At 37.6% G+C, this 20,404-nt stretch overlaps 1 protein-coding gene across 1 annotated transcript; it reads left to right on the forward strand.

The window, feature by feature from the left end:
- Positions 1-816: 816 nt before the first annotated feature.
- On the forward strand, positions 817-18,470 carry LOC103462554 (calretinin-like). The gene is made up of 11 exons (XM_008405428.3): positions 817-1,073; positions 7,187-7,263; positions 8,451-8,540; positions 8,643-8,723; positions 9,646-9,702; positions 11,275-11,352; positions 11,798-11,853; positions 11,941-11,980; positions 15,365-15,418; positions 17,726-17,797; positions 17,921-18,470. Exons 1-11 carry the CDS (start codon positions 980-982, stop codon positions 18,035-18,037), a joined length of 816 nt encoding a protein of 271 aa, XP_008403650.1. The 5' UTR covers positions 817-979; the 3' UTR covers positions 18,038-18,470.
- The last annotated feature ends 1,934 nt before the right edge of the window (positions 18,471-20,404 follow it).

Raw genomic sequence — 20,404 nt, forward strand, 5'->3', positions numbered from 1 at the left:
GAAGAAGATAAAAGCACAATGAAAGAATGGAGGGAGGGTTATATATCTCATATGTACTCCAACTCAGCGGGAGTGATTTATGATGATTTGCAGCTCCAACAGGAGCATGCCATGCACATCAATAAACTTTCTATTCAAAACTTTTCCTCCTGCAGATGTTCCCTAAAATAAGAGATGTGTAATTTATCTACTTCATTCATTTAGAGTTTAAAATTAACATGTAAAATATTTACAAGAAAAAAAAAATATATCTCGGACATTTTTAGACTAATTTCAGAAATTTTCTAGAAAAAAGCAGGACATTTCCGAGCTCCAAAAGTAAAACAAATTGCTATAAACAAACCAAAACAAACAACAACAAAAAAAACAGAAATTTTGAGATTGAACTCAGAAATTTTCTAGAAATGAAGTTTCTGATTTCAAAAAGTTGAAAATTAGTTAAAAAACAAAGCCAGAAATTTTGAACGTAATCTTTAGCAAAGACTTGTAAATTGCTGAGTCAAAAATTTAACGTTTTTTTCCTCGCAAATATACTCATTTTTTTTCTCTTTACAATAGCCTTAATGTCGTAGTTAAGTATTTCAAACATAACTTGCAGAATATTCCACTGAGTCATAACATTTCATTAATTTTAAGTTTCAGATTCATAGATGAGGGATTAGGAATGTCAGGGTTGATCATTTTCGACCCTCTGCACATTAAAATGCTTAATCTAATTTTCATTTAAAAGGAGCACCACGATAGGTTGACGTATTAAAAAAGAACTCTATGGGAGCGCATTTTGCCGCCTCCTGTCCTCTCCCTCGCCGTCTTGGCTGCTGCGCCCCCGTGTGGCGGGCAGGAGAAGCGCGCTCCGCCAACGGGTGGTTTAAAAAGCTCGGGCTGAGGAGGAGCCGCTCACAAATCTGAGGAGCTCTGCACCGGGAAAAGTTTACCTCCAAGTACCACAGACCACCCAAAGGAGGGAGAACCCGCAGAGATGGCAACTCAGGCGGAGCAGCTGCCCCACTTGCACCTGGCCGAGCTCACCGCGGCGCAGTTCATCGACATCTGGAAACATTTTGACACAGACGGTCAGTGAAGGCAGCTGCCAATCAATTACAGCAATTAGGATATATTTGATTCGTATTGATTTATATAGTGAATGTTTTTTTTTAAATTACTATCTTTAAAAGGCAACATTACTAATAGATTAAAAAACAGAATGAGATGCAGTATTAATTTAAGTAAGTTTGAAGTTGATGCAATGTAGCATGCATATGAATCATGCAACGTATTTTTATGAGGTTCTCGTTGGGTAATCGCTTTGTTACTGCATTTATTTAAAAGTTTAAAAGATAATACAGTACAAGTAAAAAAAAAAACAAGGTGCAAGACAAATGGAAAGTGGAATAAAGATGATGGAGGGACGAGCTGAAGGGTTGGATACATGCTGAAAGATGGAGAGAAAAGGATGCAGGAGGAGGACAGAAAGAGAAATAGAGGCAGAGAAGTTGGGAGGACGTAAGAGTGAAACAGTTTTTTTATCTTAGCGGTCGAAGCTTTTTGAACCTGGGAGCTTACTGGCTTTGAACTGGTGCAGGTTGTACTTTTAATAATATAAGTACGTATGAAAACAGGGAAAGCCATTAGCTTTTAATTTACAGTAGAAGATCACTATGAGTGAACAGTACAAAGATGCAGGTTTGGTTTTTGCTGTATTAAATTCACAAACACAAGAACACAACTATCCAATTTATTCAAGCCTTTACAAACAGGAAAATAAATATATGCATACTCTTTTTATGCATGCATTCTTAGAGGAGAACTCTATATATTTATTGATAATGCAGCTTTATTTATTTATTTATATGCTTTATGTTTTGTCTTGGTGCCTGGTTTTGATTTTCTGCCTTCACTCCTGGCTCTACCCATCAGTAATAAAGGTGACATATTAACTAGTTAAAGTCATAAATCTGAAGATGTATTTTTTAAAAGAATGTGCACTAGATTTCTCTAGGCCTGAAAAGCATATTCTAACATCAAATCAACTGATTTATGTTGAAAACATCGATTTACGACCTATCAGGTTTATTTTATGAAGTCCGAGTGAGGATTAAGATTTTCTTTTTTTACAGATGTAATTTACAACATACGAATCAACACCCTGTTGTTCTGTCTTAGCTTTGTGTTGGACACTAAGACCGGATGACCCATTGAAATGGTTTTGGAAGCATCTCCGATTATGACAATAAAGCCGGATACGGATAAATCCAGTCAAACCATCAAATCAATGGACTTGATTCAGAAATTAAACCAAAAATCTAAATGCAAAATGAGAAATTCTCATACAAAGTGATGCGTTTGTTGTTTTGTGGATGTCCTTCTTTCTTGACTACATGCAGCGTATTTATTCACCTGAGTGGCTGCAGAGCTCCACCATTGTTTCTCTCTGCCTCTGTAAGTCATTCCAGCTTAACCGATTTCTATGTAGCAACTTCAGTAAGGATTATTCTGGATGCCATTGAGAAGATCCCGTGACCTTTACCGTTAAACCCTTTTTAAACTGGTCCATATAAGCTCAAGAGATTTTGCTCATCAAATGACATAGCCTGATGGCACTGAAGTACATATTCCACATTGCCACCATAAAGCACTGCTTACGTTCTGGTTTATCCCAGTATTCAGACTGGTTTGTCTTGATTATTGTGCATATTTTAAGAAAAGGACGGACAACAGTCAGGATTACTGCACATATGTATGTATGTATGTATGTATGTATGTATGTATGTATGTATGTATGTGTGTGTGTGTGTGTGTGTGTGTGTGTGTGTGTGTGTGTGTGTGTGTGTGTGTGTGTGTGTGTGTGTGTGTGTGTGTGTGTGTGTGTGTGTGTGTGTGTGTGTGCGTGCGTGCGTGGGTGCATGCATGTATGCATGTATGTATGTATGTATGTATGTAGGTATGTAGGTAGGTAGGTAGGGAGGGAGGGAGGGAGGGACGGACTGATTTATGGTTGGATGGTTTTATGAATGGATAGACAAAATGTTGGAAAGAATAAATGGATGATGGATGGATGAAATAGTGGTTGGATGGGCCTAGTGATGGATGGATGGATGGATGGATGGATGGATGGATGGATGGATGGATGGATGGATGGATTTCTTTCACCATGGTGTTTGCTGGTTTGGATCTGTGTTCCACTGGTTAACTACAGTGTCTCTAATCATGGTGTCTCTGACTACGGTGTCTCTAACCATGGTGTCTCTAACCATGGTGTCTCTAACCACGGTGTCTCTAACCATGGTGTCTATGACCTTGGTGTCTCTGACCATGGTGTCTCTAACCACGGTGTCTCTAACCATGGTGTCTATGACCTTGGTGTCTCTGACCATGGTGTCTCTAACCATGGTGTCTCTAACCATGGTGTCTATGACCTTGGTGTCTCTGACCATGGTGTCTCTAACCATGGTGTCTATGACCTTGGTGTCTCTGACCACGGTGTCTCTAACCATGGTGTCTATGACCTTGGTGTCTCTGACCATGGTGTCTCTAACCATGGTGTCTCTGACCATGGTGTCTCTGACCTTGGTGTCTCTGACCATGGTGTCTCTGACTACGGTGTCTCTAACCTTGGTGTCTCTGACCATGATGTCTCTGACCATGATGTCTCTTACCATGGTGTCTCTGACCATGGTGTCTCTGACCACGGTGTCTCTGACCACGGTGTCTCTAACCATGGTGTCTCTAACCATGGTGTCTCCAACCATGGTGTCTCTGACCATGGTGTCTCTAACAATGATGTCTCTGACCATGGTTTCTCTGACAATGGTGTCTCTGACCATGGTGTCTCTGACCATGGTTTCTCTGACCATGGTGTCTCTGACCACGGTGTCTCTGACCACGGTGTCTCTAACCACGGTGTCTCTAACAATGATGTCTCTGACCATGGTTTCTCTGACCATGGTTTCTCTGACCATGGTGTCTCTGACCATGGTGTCTCTGACCATGGTTTCTCTGACCATGGTGTCTCTGAACCATGGTGTCTCTGAACCATGGTGTCTCTGACCATGGCGTCTCTGAACTCCTAGGATAATCAGATCCTAATGGATCCGTCCTGAGAACACTTACAGCTGTGTCCATCCGTGATGTTAAAACCTGAACAGGAATTTAACCCGCTTATTTGGAGACATTTTGTTCATAGTTGGAGGGTTAAAGTCATAGATAAACATCAGAGCATTCGGCATAAATTCACCGATGTTTACGCTGTGGAAATTTAAAGGGTATGTCAGTGAATGAACAAAAGAAAAGAAGTTCAAAGTGATACTTGACCTTTAAAGTGAATCTCTCAAAATCTGAAACATATTTCAATCTCACAAATGAGTTGAGTCTTAACAGCTGAAACAAATCCTGCGGAATTATTTCATGCAGCAATGAAACACTCAGTCTGTCACATGAGCCTTTATGTCATTTTCTGCCATTATGTGCTGGACAGCTGACATGGTCCCGCGGTGCCGTTGAGCAATCAGGAGTTGAGCTGGGTTTGAAAATGTTATGGAGGGGAAAGGGACTTCATCTGCTCAGTGTGCAGTGGTGCACTCCATGTGACAGCTGAGATTTAGATCCCAACTAAACTCTGGCACAAACCGCCAATGAGCTGAGAACACAGCTATTTCTCTGGGATTCTGGATAAACATAAATGATTATCCGATTTATCACAGATAATTGGTTCGTTTTCAAACATATAGAAATACAACCAAGGACAAATCAAAAGTGTTTATTTATTTTGAGATAAACAGAATCTTAAATTCTGCGAAATTCACTTTTTGTACATTTTTATGCTTCCATTTGCATCAATTATTTAATGTTTTTTAGAATATGAACCGTTTCAAAAACCTCTTGATTAATTCCCATCAATGGGGACTGCACCGTTACCTAGCAACCCCAGCAAAGCCCCACCTGTCACCTAGTAACCCAAGTAGAGTTCCATCGCTTTTAACCAGCTGTTTTTTTCCACTCTATACATTGTACAATGGCTGCTGGAAAAGACAAAAGTTTTGTTTGTTGACTTGCCATCCAGAAACTACTAGCTGCATTCTCGTTGGTCGCACAGGAGGCACCACTTCTGCTTTTCAAAGATGTATAGCTGTATGATTGCGGATCTGTTTGCAGCCATTTAGACATGCGAATGTAAACAGCAATGTGACCAGCAGCAACTGATTTGGATTTAACGTGACAAGAGGCCCTAAAACAACCTCTAAATAGGCAGAACTGACAAGACTGAACTCTTGTTATCTGGAAATGATTTTGTAAAAAAAACAAAATAATGTATTGAACATGTTGTAGACCTAGCCTAACCTGTTCAAGGAAACATAATGGCTCACCTTTAAAGAGAAAAATAAATTCTTGCTGAAAAATCTAACATTTTGCCATTATTTATAACTCCACCAGTATTTGTACTTATGAGAGATGAGATAAGCAGATAAGATAAGTAGCTTTAAAAAAAAAAGTCGAATGTTTTATTGTAGTATCTCCAATTACTGAAAACGCTGTGTTGGAAAATAACTGCTTTCTGCTGGAGCCAAACCTACTGGCACTTATGATGCTGATACTATGAACAACCGTATGTATTTATTTATTTATTTTTGCGATTTACATCTGTGGACATAGATGATCCACAGCTTTTTACACATCCTCATCAGGAGCTGCCTATAAATGAATAGGGTGCTTCATATTCCAACCCAGAACCTTCTACTGTACTGGAGCCATTTTGTTTTTCAGGTGATGCCATAGATCTAGAAGTATGATTTTATTAGCTCTTAGTGGTCATAATACTGGTTATTGTGGTCACTAAAAATAATTTTATATTAAACCAAAAGGTTTGCAGAGAATATAAACCGAACAGAGCAGCTTTGTTGTGAAAATAACCCAAAGAGTCATTTTATTCAACACAGAGTACTCTTTTGATATGTTGTTATTTCTGTACTGACCTGTAGTTCCATTATGTTGATATTAGCAGGTTAACACAGAAATAACTAAAAAAGTAAAAATATTGTTACGCAGTAATTGTATTTTTTAAAATAAGTTCTTGATTTAGGAAATATTTCCCAGTGTCCTCTTTGTTGCTGTTAATGACATGAAAAACATGATACTGGATTAAAAACCAGCAGTATACATAAATGTTGGTTCATCTTTGGTGTGTTTTCTGTGCTGTTTCTTTAGTTTCTGCTCTGGTTTGTCTGAAACACCAGTTCACATGCGCACAGCCGGTGGCACCAATCAGATGTACCGCGCAAACGGAGCTGGGAGGAAGGGGGTAGAAACGATAAAAAAAAGAAACGAGTGGATAAGAGATTAAAAGATGAATAACTCATGGGACACATCACTGCATTTAGTTCAGTACGTTTATGTTTTCCTTTGAATTGGGACCACAGTTAATCTGCGTCTCCTGTTAAATATTGAATTGCATAAATCCCCTCTCCCATGTTTAGACTGGTGACAGGTGGGACTCGCTCTAATGATTAAAAATGACAACAGGACGTCCTGTATAACCTGTGACCTCAAGGCAAACTAAATTATTTTCTAAAATGTCAGCATTGTAAGTGGTACAATGCAGAGTGAGGGACAGGACGCTCCAGTAAGCATCGGTCTGATTGCCCTTTTAGGCAAGAAGATGCTCATTATTCTGCTTACACTCCGATGCCACTTCACTCTGGTGGAGTTTGTTTGTCCCAGCTGGAGCTCACATACGGATAAATCCACTTTACAGCTGGATATGGATATGTAAACTAGGATATTTTATCCATTCGACCTTGTTATTATCAGTTAACAAAACTCAATTTTCAATAATTTAAGATTGTTTAGATGTATGGTAACCTTTTTTTTCTGCAGTTGTGGAGCTCTGGGATTCACTTTAGGCATTACTTGGGCATCCAAACTAATCAAATGTCAGAAATAATGAATTAAGCACAGCTTTAACTAGGAGTGTACTCCAAATTAGTTTCTAAACTGATTATTTCTGTTTAATCGCAAAGGACTTGAGGCTGGACCAGTACTCAAGGTTTGGCAACAGCTTCAAAACTTAAAGACCCTCAGTGGTTATTAAACTTTAATCAAACTTCTGAACAGTCAACAAAGCTTAAAGTGACTTAAAAGCTTCATGACGTCATTTGTGCCAAACTAATTTCGCTCCTCTGGTGCTCTGAAGGAAACGGCTACATAGAGGGGAAGGAGCTGGAGAGCTTCTTCACAGAGCTGGAGACTGCGAGGCGAGGAGCCGGTGTGGTGGGTGTTTTCCTCATCTGTCACAGTCCTGCTTAGTAAACGCTAACGCTCTGCAGGTGAAACTAATGTAGTGTCAATGTCACACCTATTGCATCAGTTATTATTATTTGCTAACCAGAATGAAAATGTACTTTTTAAACTCTGCTTTATGTCAGAAGTTTATTGCATTTTGAATTGTGTAGGTTGGGTCAGATAGTTTGCCCATTCTTCTTGAAGCTTCTCTCAGTATTTTGTTGTAACATCACACAGAATATATTTCTGAAAATTAGGGTTTTTGCCCCCACGTGAACTGCAGAGAAAAATTTTTTTGATTTTATATGTTGCTTTTGGAGAAATGGGTTCTTCCTGTCTGATTGGCTGTGTTAGTGCAGAGGCTGTTTTACCAGCTTCAGTCAGCATTTTCACAAGGCCTAGTGCTTTGGTTCCCGGGTTGATGCCCAGATTTCACAATAAAACATGTTAATCTACAGTAGCAGCATCAACATCAACTTGTTTAAAGAGATAGTTGGTGTTTTCAATGTTCTACCTGAAAACACACAGCTTCAGTTTATTATCACTAATATTGTTGTTGTTTTATTCTTCTTTTTCTTTTTTTTTTAGTTGTAGTAATGTTATTTTAAAGTTATGTTCTTTTTTCCTCTATCTTATCTACAAACACTACAAATACCCAAGTACTACTCTGGGCTCCTTTTCTATTTTTCCTTCTTTTCTTTTGTATTATTATTTTTTGCCTTTGTTATGTACCCATTTCTAACAATTATATTTTTGATTTATAATATCTTAAATAAAATATAGGCCCAACCCCATTAGCGATAAGGATGTACAGAAAATGGATGGATGGAAATAAAAACATAGCAATAACATCATTAGATTGTTTAGAGAGATAGTAATCTTAGCGTTTTCATTGTTTTACCTAATGAAATTAATAAAACTGTAAAAAAAAAAAAAAAAACCCTCATTATTCTGGTAGTTAGCAAATATAAATAATTTTGATAAGTATAACTGACCTAAAACAGAAGAAGTTTCATCTGATTAATGTGAAACAGCCAAAAAATAAAAAAAGTTTGTACAATGTATGGAAATTTAAATTTAAGATGCATACATTTATTATTTGCAATGAAGTTTGGTTTCATACATGCAAAGCCAAAAATATGAGCAAACTGAAAAACGTTTTCATGTCTCTGCAGGATCCCTCACATGCTTTGTTCAAGGAGAAGTTGAAGGAGTTCATGGCAAACTTTGACAAGAATTCTGATGGTAGAATTGAGATGTCTGAAGTGAGACCAGCTTATTTACTACTGTTTTCTGTTTTTAAGTCTTTTCATCAGCCCAGCAAACTGTAGCTTTTTAAGTAAACATGTCAATTTCTTCTTGGGCAGCTGGTCCAGATTCTGCCGACGGAGGAGAACTTCCTGATCTGTTTCAGAGAGTTTGTGAGATCCAGTGCTGAATTCATGGATGTAAGTCGGTACATATTCACATCCGTGTCCCTCGCCTTGAATGTTGAAAACCGTTCCCACGCAACTCCTTACAGTAGATGTGCTCAGTCAACCTTTCCATGGTACGCCCTCCAGTTCAGTGACTGTAAAAATTAGCCACGTTTGTTCTCATTTGAGGTCTTCTGTTTTCTGAGTTTGTTCACTGAATATCTGATAAACCTTACTGAACTGTGAAATTTCCTCACAAGCGCCTCCAGCGAGCTTCGCCTTGACAGTCTGTCCTGTGGGACGCACGTTCAGCTGCCTCATGTTTCCTCCAGTTTCCATGCCAAATTGGGGTGTCTGTTTTAATGTTGTGGCATTTCAGGAAGGACTGCCACAACATTCATCTGGACGGTTGTTTTCTGGGTCAAACATTCTCAAATGTTTAATATTTAAAACCCTCTGCTAAAAGTATTATTTTGCTTAATTCAAAATAAGTATTTCAGCGTTTACGCTGATGAAAATGCAGCATTTTTTGTCGACTTTGCTTTTTTTTCCTCATGCTGTATGTTTGATGTTAAAGTAATCTGAGGAAAAACGGAGAGCCATCAAACATAAGCTGCACTGTGACTGAACATACACTCCACAAAACACACACACACGTGTACACACTTCACTTATTTCCTTTTAGGAGGATTTTATGGTGGGATGTTCAGGCTGTTCCGTGTATTAAAGCTATTCTCAGAAAAGCCATACATTATGGATGTTTTGCAGCTTTCTGTGGAGGGGAGGAAGTCAGAGAGCGCTGCAAGCGTTTTAGGTGTCCATCTTTTGACAAATTCTATATTAACACAAAGTCAGGCAATGCGTGTGTTTGGCTATACTCCAGTTTGAACAGATGTTTGTGTTTTTTTAGTTGTTACTGAGATGTTCTCTAAAAACATGAAATCTTCTCCTGCAGGCTTGGCGGAGATATGACACTGATCGTAGCGGATACATCGAGTCCAACGAGCTGAAGGTAACACAACAGGCGTCTAATACAGCATTCGGAGCGCTTTGTGCATTCGTTAGATAAAAAACCACTCAAAGTCCCCACAATATTTTCCAGTATATTTACAGCATACTGTAATTATATAAAGTCTGCCAATTCCATATGTTTTAAGTCACCCAGCAACGAGACGTTCCCACGAGAGCAAAAGCAAAACGCATTGTGTGCAATGACAGCAAAGAGTTCAGAATATTAGTCCGGGCTTTGGCAGGCTTGTCCAAATCTTCTGAAGCAAACCTTAAAAACACTCTTTCTTCAGCAGTGGAGTCTTGTGCAGTGAGTGTACATAGAGCCCATTGTGGTTAAGTCTTATTAATTGAAAGGCAAACAGGTAGAAATGTCTTTATGTGGTTTGCAAAAGTAAAAGAATATTGAATTACAAAGCAAAGAATGGAGGGAACAGGAGGATCCAACATTCTATTTCGTTTAGAATAGAATATACTTTATTGATGCCCAAGGGAAAATTGCTTATTCATTGACAAGCTGGTCCTGTTAAGATGTTGAATATTAATAATGTAAATATAATCATAAGGGATAAAAGCTTATAAAATATATACAGCTCTGTAAAGTCCACTGCACTGAACCCACTGAAAACCTGGTTTTTCCACCAAATATTGATTTTTAACTCTTCCTGAGTTAAAACATTAATATTGTTGTTTCTAAATTAATATGAACTTCTTTTCTTTGATTATTTGAGGTCTGAAAGCACTGCATCGTTTTAGTTATTTTGATAATTTCTCATTTTCTGCTAAGAAATACTAAATTGTTGCTTGAAATTTCAGAGACATGTTGTCAGTAGTTCATAGAATGATAGAACAATGTTCATGTTACTCAAACATATACCTACAAAAAGTAAAATCAGAGAAACTGATCATTTTAAGTGATCTCTTAATGTTTTTCCAGAGCTGTATATATACCTAAGAGTGACTGAAGTAATTCAATATGACCGAATATAAATAAATAAAGGAATAAATAACAAGAATGCACATGCAAATATGTTGATCTAAAAATGATCTATAAATGAGTGCAGAGAAAATTGGATTTAAATGACTCAGATTTGGGCAGTAAATGCAGTGAGAATGATTAGTAGAGCCTGAAACAGGTGACAGTAATTAAATGAATGCACTGCAGCTGCATGAGGAGCAACACTGAGGGAAAACGACTTTTACACACAGAATAAATACACGGTAAAAGAATCAGGATCAGCGAATAAATCTGATCAACCACAGAAGATAATCAAAATGGAAAAAGCTAATAATGAAAAACTGATTAACTAAACTCAAAGTTCTGTAGATATGGGCAGATTTATCTAGAAATTCATGGCAATGATGCGTTCTCTCATCTAGATGACAACAACGCTGACTAGCCTTGTTGTCATTCTGTTGGTGTAAATGCTAATAGATATTTCACACTCCTGTTCCTTTATGTAAAAAACAAAATAAAGAGTACTTCCTTCATTTAATTTCCTCTGATTTCCACCATTATTGCCATCAGATGAAAGCGTTTAAAGTCCTCTCATCGTTGGTTTCTTCCTCATCTCAGGGTTTCCTGTCGGACCTGCTGAAGAAGGCCAACAGAGACTACGATGACAAGAAGCTCAACGAGTACACACAGACAATCGTGAGAGCTAAAATGTTTAAATAACCAGCATTACCGGCCTCTCAAAATACAAAATATCTAAAAAAAAAAATCATAAACGTACATCAATCATCCTGCTGTATTCTGATAAACCTCAAAGTTTCAGATTCAGCCACACAAGTTGAAGTCTGAAAAGACATTTCTTAAGATCTGCATTGACCTTTTGCCCCTTAATGATGGCATATTCACAACTTACAGCTAACTGCTGGTCATATGCATAATGAAGCGTTATGTGGAGGCTTAAATATTAATCACATTTGCTGCACATAGTGCACCTGCACTGCTGAGACGTTGCTTCCTTTGCCACCAGGGTCAGTCGGCCATCTGTGAGCTGAACACACCACTTCAGTGGACAAATGATAAATGTTTGCAATATTTCCCCTAAACTTCCTCTGATTGATTCCCTTTTGATTTTATTTTTCTGTAGCTGAGGATGTTTGACCTGAATGGTGACGGTAAGCTGGGCCTCTCTGAGATGGCGAGGTGAGCGTCGCTTCTCGGTTTGGTTTCTTCTCTTTCTGAAAGTTGCTCTTCAGATCAACACTGAGTGGTTTATGTTTTTCACTACAGGCTTCTGCCGGTCCAGGAGAACTTCCTGCTCAAATTTCAGGTGAGATTACACCGTCAAAGAACAAAAAAACATCAACTTTCAAGTGCTTTCTCTTTGAAATACAGCGCATCGCAAGAGTATTTATTTAAAACCCTTGAACTTTTCACGTCTAGTTACATTACAGTCACAAACACCGATATATGGTATATGGATTTAGTAATCTTTTACTCTGATACCTCTAAATTAAATCCAATCCTTCAGAGGTCAGTTAAGTGGAAAACGGAGTTCAAACATATGTAATTTAATCACATTATATTGTTATATATCATCTTCCAGCAGGACAGAGATTCAAAACGTACAGTCAGAGGTACAATAAAATAGTTTAAATCAAAACACATTCATGCATTAAAATGGCAAAGACTATGAGTTCATAATCTGATGGTTCTTAATAACGTTGGCTAAACAATTTACAGAACCAACTAATGTTAATAAATAAATATAATAACTGTTTTAACAGTATTTTATTAATAATTGCATCCAATTTCATCCAATCAGTAGCCTTTTTTTAAATATGTTCTTCTGGTCAGCAGGATGGAAACTATGTGCTTTTATGCTTTTACAAGTATCAGCAGAACTTGTAAAAGCTTATGAGACATTTGCAGCCCTGAAGTTTTATTTTAGTTGAACTGAGAGCAAAAAGGGTTCTGTGGTTTGTGAAGCTTGCAGAACACTGGTCTAGTCAAAGTCCAGCCCAGAGTCCTAAAGACAGGGACGGTGTTGACCCAAGGACAAAACAAATGCAGGCCACACTTTTCAGATTTTTTCTTATAAACATTTTGAAAACAATTTTCTTTCACTTTTCAATTTTGTCATTTGTGTTGGTTGGTCTCATAAAATCCCAATTAAATATATTAAAGTTTGTGATTCTAACATGCCAAGAAATTAAAAAGTACAATTTTCATTCCTTCAAGGATTAGTGATTATAAATAAAAAAAATTTCTGTATCATTGAAAAGAAGATTTTATTTTTTTAAAGATAGTTTTATTTTTAAAATCACTATCAATGTCTTTTAGCTGGTTTTCTGTTGTCTCTTTTGTTTACCTTTAAACTAAAAGTCATAAAAACAAAACAACTCCACAATCCTTAATCATAGATGTTTAATCACTAGCCGGATGCAGAAGGCCTTTATCCACGTTTTGGTTTATTTTCTGTCCATTTTGGCTTCAGCTTTTTTTCTTTATTCTTATTACTCATCTTCTTAAGATCCCACATTTTTAGATTGGCATTGCTTTACGCTTTCAGCCTTGCCAAGAGGCACATCACACTATAGACACAAATAGATTAAAGTGTAGAGCTTTTTGGCACCTGCTGCCACACTGGCAGCACTAAAACCTAATTAATGAGTCGGAAAATAAGTTGAGGAAAATTGTTTCAAATATCTGTGAAGACATCCTAAAGGTAAGTAGAGAATAAATCGCAGAAAAGCATGCAGCAGACAAAAGCTGCATGCTTTTTAAATCTCTGTCTTTTACTGCCACCATGTCAGTCTTCAGTTGTTCCGGTTAAGTAAGCCGCAGCCAGTTTGTTTGGCCACGCTGCATGCACATTTTGTCCAACCTCAGCATTTCATGCATGGCACGAATCCTGCTTCACAGTGGCCACTGGAGATTAAACCAGGTGGAAACACAAAGTGGAAAACCACCTTCAAGCTTTCATGTTGCGAATGTAGAACTCAGTAATCCGCTGGTTTTAACTTTGTGATTTTAACCGCTGTGTTTCTGAAATAAGAGTTAAGACTTCAGCCCTCCTTGCTGCATGCTAGTCTGATTTAAATTGCTTTGAGTAGCTGGCCCTAAGCGGTGTATGCAGAGCCAAATAATTATCGAAATGGAGGCAGTGAGTTTTTATGGGTGTAAAAGAGTGAGTGGTAAAGAACTGGCTCCCCTGAATGCACTAGACTAATCTTTTAGATTACGGTAATGGAGATTATCCATCAAGCAGGCAACTTGTTTGATCCTGGTGTCATTTAGTGCAGGTGGAGCTCTGCCTGTCAGGAAGCTGCTCTGTGTTGAAAGTAAAAAGTTGACGTCAGGTCAGGATCGTCCTAGTTGCCTATATGTGGAGGTTTTCTCTCTGAGACCACAGAAAGTCAATCAATCAATCAACTTTTATTTGTACAACACATTTCAGCAACAAGGCATTTCAAAGTGCTTTACATCATGAAAAGCCTAAAAATCCCAAAGTCATGCAACATAAAATCAACAATCGAAACATTACATTTAGTCAAGTGTCATCGTTAAATTCTTAATCAATTATGCTTCAATGGCGACTCTAACTTTTGGTTTTTAGTCGAGATTTAAAGGAACTCGATGTTTCAGCAGTTTTGCAGTTTTCTCCAAGATTGTTCCAGATTTGTGGTGCATAGAAGCTGAATGCTGTTTCTCCTTGTTTGGTTCTGGTTCTGGGGATGCAGAGCAGAACGAGAACCAGGAGACCTGAGTTCTGAAAGGTTGGTACCACAGCAGCAGATCTTCAATGTGTTGTGGTACTAAACCGTTCAGTGATTTATAAACTAACAGTATTTTTTTAAAGTCTATTCTCTGAGCTACAGGGAGTCAGTGTAGGGACTGTAAAACTGGTGTGATGTGCTCTAACTTCCTGGTTTTAGTCAGAATGTGAGCGGCAGCATCTGGATCAGCGGCAGCTGGAGAATTTTCTCCAGATATTGCTGAAACATTAATCTGCTAATCCTGGAAAGGAATAGAAAATGGTAAAAATGGCGGAAGATCCGGATACTTTGAATCTATTTTTGTTTTGGGAAGCAGTAGCAGTCAGCTCCTGCTGTAACATCACAGAGACACAAATCAATATTTTATTGTGAACATCATTTGCTTGCAATAACATTAGTGGAAAAGTATAATTGAAAATAAAGAAATGCCTCATATTATATTAATAAATATAAAGCTTACCTTCAGAGTTAATTGCAATTTCTGATTTTGTCAATCCTGCTTCCTTATTTTTCTAAACTCTGTTCATTTCATAAAACTAATAAATGCTTAGTTTAGGTTTTGATGTGAGAAGCACAGCTTCTACTTACTTTCACCTTTTTCTTGTGTAATTTCCTCTGGCCATATAGCCTTTAATCAAGCATCACTGGAAGGGATCATTTAAACTGAGCACCTCCAACACATTTGTGTCTTTGAATTTGGATCCTTCAACCATCTTGTTTGTTCCCATTTAAATGTGCTGGCCTGTGAGAGCAGATCAACAATTTCTCTTGACAGAGGATTAGTCAGTCTGATGAGGATTAACTCAACTCTAGTCCCAGTTATCATAATCTGCACGGATTAATATCTGTGGTAGATCTGGGGCTTTTACCGCTCTCGAGAAATATGCATTGGTTTCTAATTATTCTGCCTTTTCTTTCTTTGTGTGACATTACAGGGCATCAGACTCACCGTCAAGGAGTTTGACTCTCTCTTCACTTTCTATGACAAGGTGAAAAACGTGTTTCTGAACATGAATACGGACGGTAATAACTGAAAAAAATCTGTAGTCTTTGTTGATTGTGGAGGCTGATCGCCAATCAGACATGTTTACAACGGACATCTGTTCACTCTCTGCTTGTTGCTGTATGATGGGGGTTGTGGAAACACAAACGATCAGGTCATATGGATTTATTCTCTAGGGAACTTCATTTCAGTCTAATGTATATGTTGATGAAAGTACGTCGCTGTCAGTCCTATTTTCACATTTTTAAAGTTGATTTATGCATATTTTGTGCCATAAAGTGGCATATTTCACCTATTTCTAAGACTAAGGCATCCTTTCATATAGATTGAATAGATGTTCAGTTTTAGCAATCATCTATGGAGGTCAAATTCCAATTAAAAAACAAGTAAATCACAAAATGTTTATATATATGATATTTAGGCATGTCACAATAACAAATTTTGTTGGTCAATAAATTGTCTCTGGCAGAAATGATTGCGATTAATGATATTATTGTTGTTTTGAATCTATTTTCAGTTAATATAATAATGCATAGGAATGCTACTTCAATGATTTTTTTATTTTGTATAGAACACTTGATGTTGCAACTGGAAGAGATTTTAAATGTCCAAAATAAAACATAACAAACAAAAACAAGTTGAAAGGAAATAAAAACCACACACAATAAAAATTATTATAATAAAATGGATTATGAACTCTCTAAACAAAAATCCCCTTCAAAAAATATTGACCAAAATGAAAATTAATGAGCTCATTTTAATTGATTAGCTGCTTATTGCGACAGGCTTAATAATAATCTACATGACTTAAAATCCTTAAATATAATAAAATGGACAATTGGGTAAATTCATGTCTACTACTACTACTTAAATGCATTAGTAATTGCCTACAAAAATAAAACAAAATGTAGAAAGAATATTTGTATTAGTAATAATAACTGAGTATGTAATTATTCCTTTACTAGGTGGTGGTCAAATTTGAACATTAACTACTCAATAAATACGTTTTAAAACAAATTTTATCTCTGTTATTCCCTGCTAAAAATATCAGACTTGTTATGTCACCAAAAGTATTGAGGATGAAGAGTGCCAAGTCACAATAAATAAATAACTTATGAAATAAATATTTAAATGCAACATAAATTTTTTAAAACTAGAAATAAATACAGAAGTAATGTATTTAATATACAATTACTTATATATGCCTCAATTAAATTATTTATAAGCCAGGGACGAGGCGAGAGTGAGTTCTAAGCTTGTGGTTTTGGTTTTTGTTGTCATAGCAACTCCATAGAAACTGCCTATCAAGACAGCTGGCAGTTACAAAGTTCACAAGTGCGACGAAGTGAGACGAAGTGTGACGTTCTATGAGAGCTACAGTATATGTTAAGGGATTATTTGTTTGTAAACACAGAGGATGACTGCAACAACTACTACAACTGGTAATCACAGCGTGACAAAATAAGTTATGACACCAAGTTGCCATCAGTGAATGGGGGGGAAAAAGAAAAAAAATGCCCCAAACTTCAGTGGTTGGACATTATTTAAGTAATTCTGCATGTAAAGATCAGGTCTCAATGAGATGCGTTGAGTTCCTCTAAATAAGACAAATAGGATTTTCCTACAACTGAAATTTTTCATAAAAAAAAAATGGAATTCATATTTAGTGCACAAATGGCAAATAAAAGGATAATTTCTTCCAATTTTGGTCATGATTATCAGAAAAATGAATGTAGCAGGTGGTAACCTAAGCCATCACAAATCAGAAGTGTAGCAGCAGACTGAACATGAGGCAGAGACGCTGTACTAAAAAATAAAACCTATCTGCAGATACCGCAAAGCTGCGTGCAAAGAGAGGTGATCTGCACTGGTTGCTAGTTGTAGATAATTTTATTAGCCTTAAATAATTGGAATAATGTGTTCATGGTTGCTTTCTGCAGGCGACATGCGCAGCGATGTGCTGATGTAGTGTGATGTTGACTGATAATGCCTCCGTAGACCCTGACATCTGATTGGCTGCTTCAAACAGGAAGTCGAGACAACTTCTTCCAAGTTTGCTATGACTCTGGGTCAATATTTTCTTTGAGAATGTGAAAATAACTCCAATAAATTGCTGTAATGTGTTTACTACAAACTCTGTAAACTCTTGTAATTTGGCACTTTTCACTCTCCATACATAAGGTCCATGTTTGTACATGCTCCATGTTCCAGCAGCGGGTTTGGGATGATTTTATATACGTGAAGCTGAAAGGAAAGTCTTTTTCCGACGTTATCCTCTTCTCTCTCTGATCAGGACGGTAACGGCTACATTGATGAGCAGGAGCTGGATGCTCTGCTGAAGGACCTCTGTGACAAGAACAAAATGGTAATGAATACATCACCTATTGATTGACACATCCATCCCTCTTCCTGAAGGCCAAATATAGCAGGGAGATGGAGCTGCAGCCTCAGACGGTGTGATTCTCTCTGGCTGTGTCGTTTCTGGCAGGACTTGGACTCAACCGGGCTGGTGGACTACAAAAAGAGCATCATGGCTCTGGCTGACAGGGGGAAGCTGTACCGCACTGAGATGGAGATCGTCCTGTGCCGGGACTCCACGCTGTGACCCGCTCGCCTGCCTCCCTGCCTCCCGCCTGCCTGCCTGCCCGGCTGCCTGCCTGCCCGGGACCCTCCTGTCTTCCTGCACTGCTTCCTCCTTCCTACCTCTCAATGTAGCCTGGTGCATGTGTGACCAGAAACAGTGCGCCTGAAAGCACAGAAAATACCTGCTGACTTTTCTTTTCTTCATCAAAGTACAGCTGTTTATCGAGATTTAAATGGCAAGTGAGGAATCTTGTGTATTATGCATTTGTATCTTTAACTCAATCACATATGTTCCCTGTAGTTTTAGAGGAGGAACTCTGTTCTGTTGGCATCTCATTGTTTTTGTTTATTTCAGGTTATTTTCTTATAATGTTCTTGTTTTGTTTCACGAGGCTGGTACTGTTCTACGGAAATATACAAATGAGAGAATAAATAAATGCAACATAAATCCAGAAGCTGCTGCAGTGAAAGGTTTGTCTGGTGCTGTAAAACACTCACCTCTGTGTCGAGTGTAAAGATTACATCTCCACTACAGATCACCAGGAAGAGAGTATTTCCCTCTAAGTGCTCCCTCTCTTTCTAATCTGCTGCAGACAGAAAGTGTGTTGAAGAGGGAGCTTGTGCTGATCCATTTTTTATAGAGTCTCAGAGGTACTCTGCGACTCTTTCTGGACCATTTTGAGGGAAAGTGGGCAAAGAAGGAGCTGGGTGATCAGTTCCCACTGCCTTTCACACAAAATGGCCTGCCATGACACAGCATGAAGAAATACAACCAGTGTTTTCCACTCTATATCTCAGAAAGCAAGTCAGAAAAAAGAGTCATGCGTCTTCGAATGCCAAGACGCCCTTAATATAAGTACTGAATGCAATGTAGGCCAGATTTTATTTTAAATCTGCCGTTTTCCTCCAGATTTTATCCCTCACGTGTGACGGAAACCGTGTAACGTCTATCAATTAATCATCAGCACATATTTAATTAAACTCACTATCTTTGAATCACACCACTTTTCTCACGCCATTACCGCATCCATGCTCACACAGGCTACATATCCAAAAATATATAGACAATAAATGGCCTCACTGAAGTACAGAAGGACACACAGTGAAAGAGTAGCAGTAGACCAAGCTGTTAACTGCTGACAACAAGGGAAAAGAGAGTTATATCTGCTCTGATTCCTTCACACACATCAGTCCCACTCAGAGCAGAGCAGAGAGGGAAGCAGATGACTTTACTTTCTGCACAATGCAGTGGAAATTGCTTTTCCCTCCCTTAAATCAAAGGTTCTGACCTTGTTCTGCAGCAAAAAATAAAAGTTACATTTAAAGTTAATTCAAAGCAAAAATATTCTCACTTGTTTTTGGTTTTGTTAAACTATTTGAACCTCTGGACTGATTGAAATGGTGGAACAAAGAGGACAAGAATCATAAAAATGTCACTGAAAAATGGTTTGATGCAAAGTTAAGATTTTGTGAAATCTTCTGGTTAGCTGAGTTGGACAACAGATCACTTACTGGCATTTAATAATCAACTAAACCTGGCTGCATTGCGTTACGATTGGGTTAAATTGATTGCTTTTATTTCATTTGAGTGAATTGAACCTGTTTTTTTTATTATTATATAGCTTCAGATGACAGTTGTTGAGAGATAGAACTGGTCCAGTAAGAAACTGTCATCTTTTTCTGGAAGTTTTATCAAAAATAAAAATAAAATTCAATCATAATAAATGCAGTTCTAAGGTGAGGATGAACCAGTTTTGACACAGCAATGCCTCCTGGTTCCTTTCTATTCTTTCTGCTGGATTAATCCATATCTTCTGTGCACAGACGCAGAGCCACATGTAAGCCAGGGATGAGCCTCTTTCTGCCACTCTGTTGGTTTGCCAGCAGACACTGTTGTCGTCCGCAGAGTTTGAGAAAAGTGTTTCATGGACTTCCAGCCTCCACAGAGTGATAAACCACTAAGATGCTCAGTGTGAACTTTCTTCTCCTGCAGCTACATCACACATTAAAAATTAAAAGAAAACAATTCTGCATCTTTGTTTGATACAGTATTTAGAGCTTATAATTTGTCAGTGTGTTCATTGCTAAATAAAGATAAGAAACACAAAGAAAAACTTTTAGATATCTGTTTTTGTTTTTTTGTTGTTGTTAAATGTACATGTTTGAGATCGTAAAACAAAATCAATTACCAGACTAATAGATTTTCTCTGTTAATGGATAAAATTCTGATTGAAAACTGGATTTTACATCTAATATCAGATTATACTTATGTCTGATATTAAAATCAGTTGGATCATTTGTAACATTAAAGTGAAAAAGCAAAAATAGAAAAAATCAAGGGGGAAATAAAAATTCACTGCAATGTATGGTGATTTTAATTTAGTAACAC

The sequence above is a fragment of the Poecilia reticulata genome, chromosome 3 (genome assembly GCF_904066995.2).
Source record: "Poecilia reticulata chromosome 3, P_reticulata-male-v2, whole genome shotgun sequence".
Lineage (NCBI taxonomy): Eukaryota > Metazoa > Chordata > Actinopteri > Cyprinodontiformes > Poeciliidae > Poecilia > Poecilia reticulata.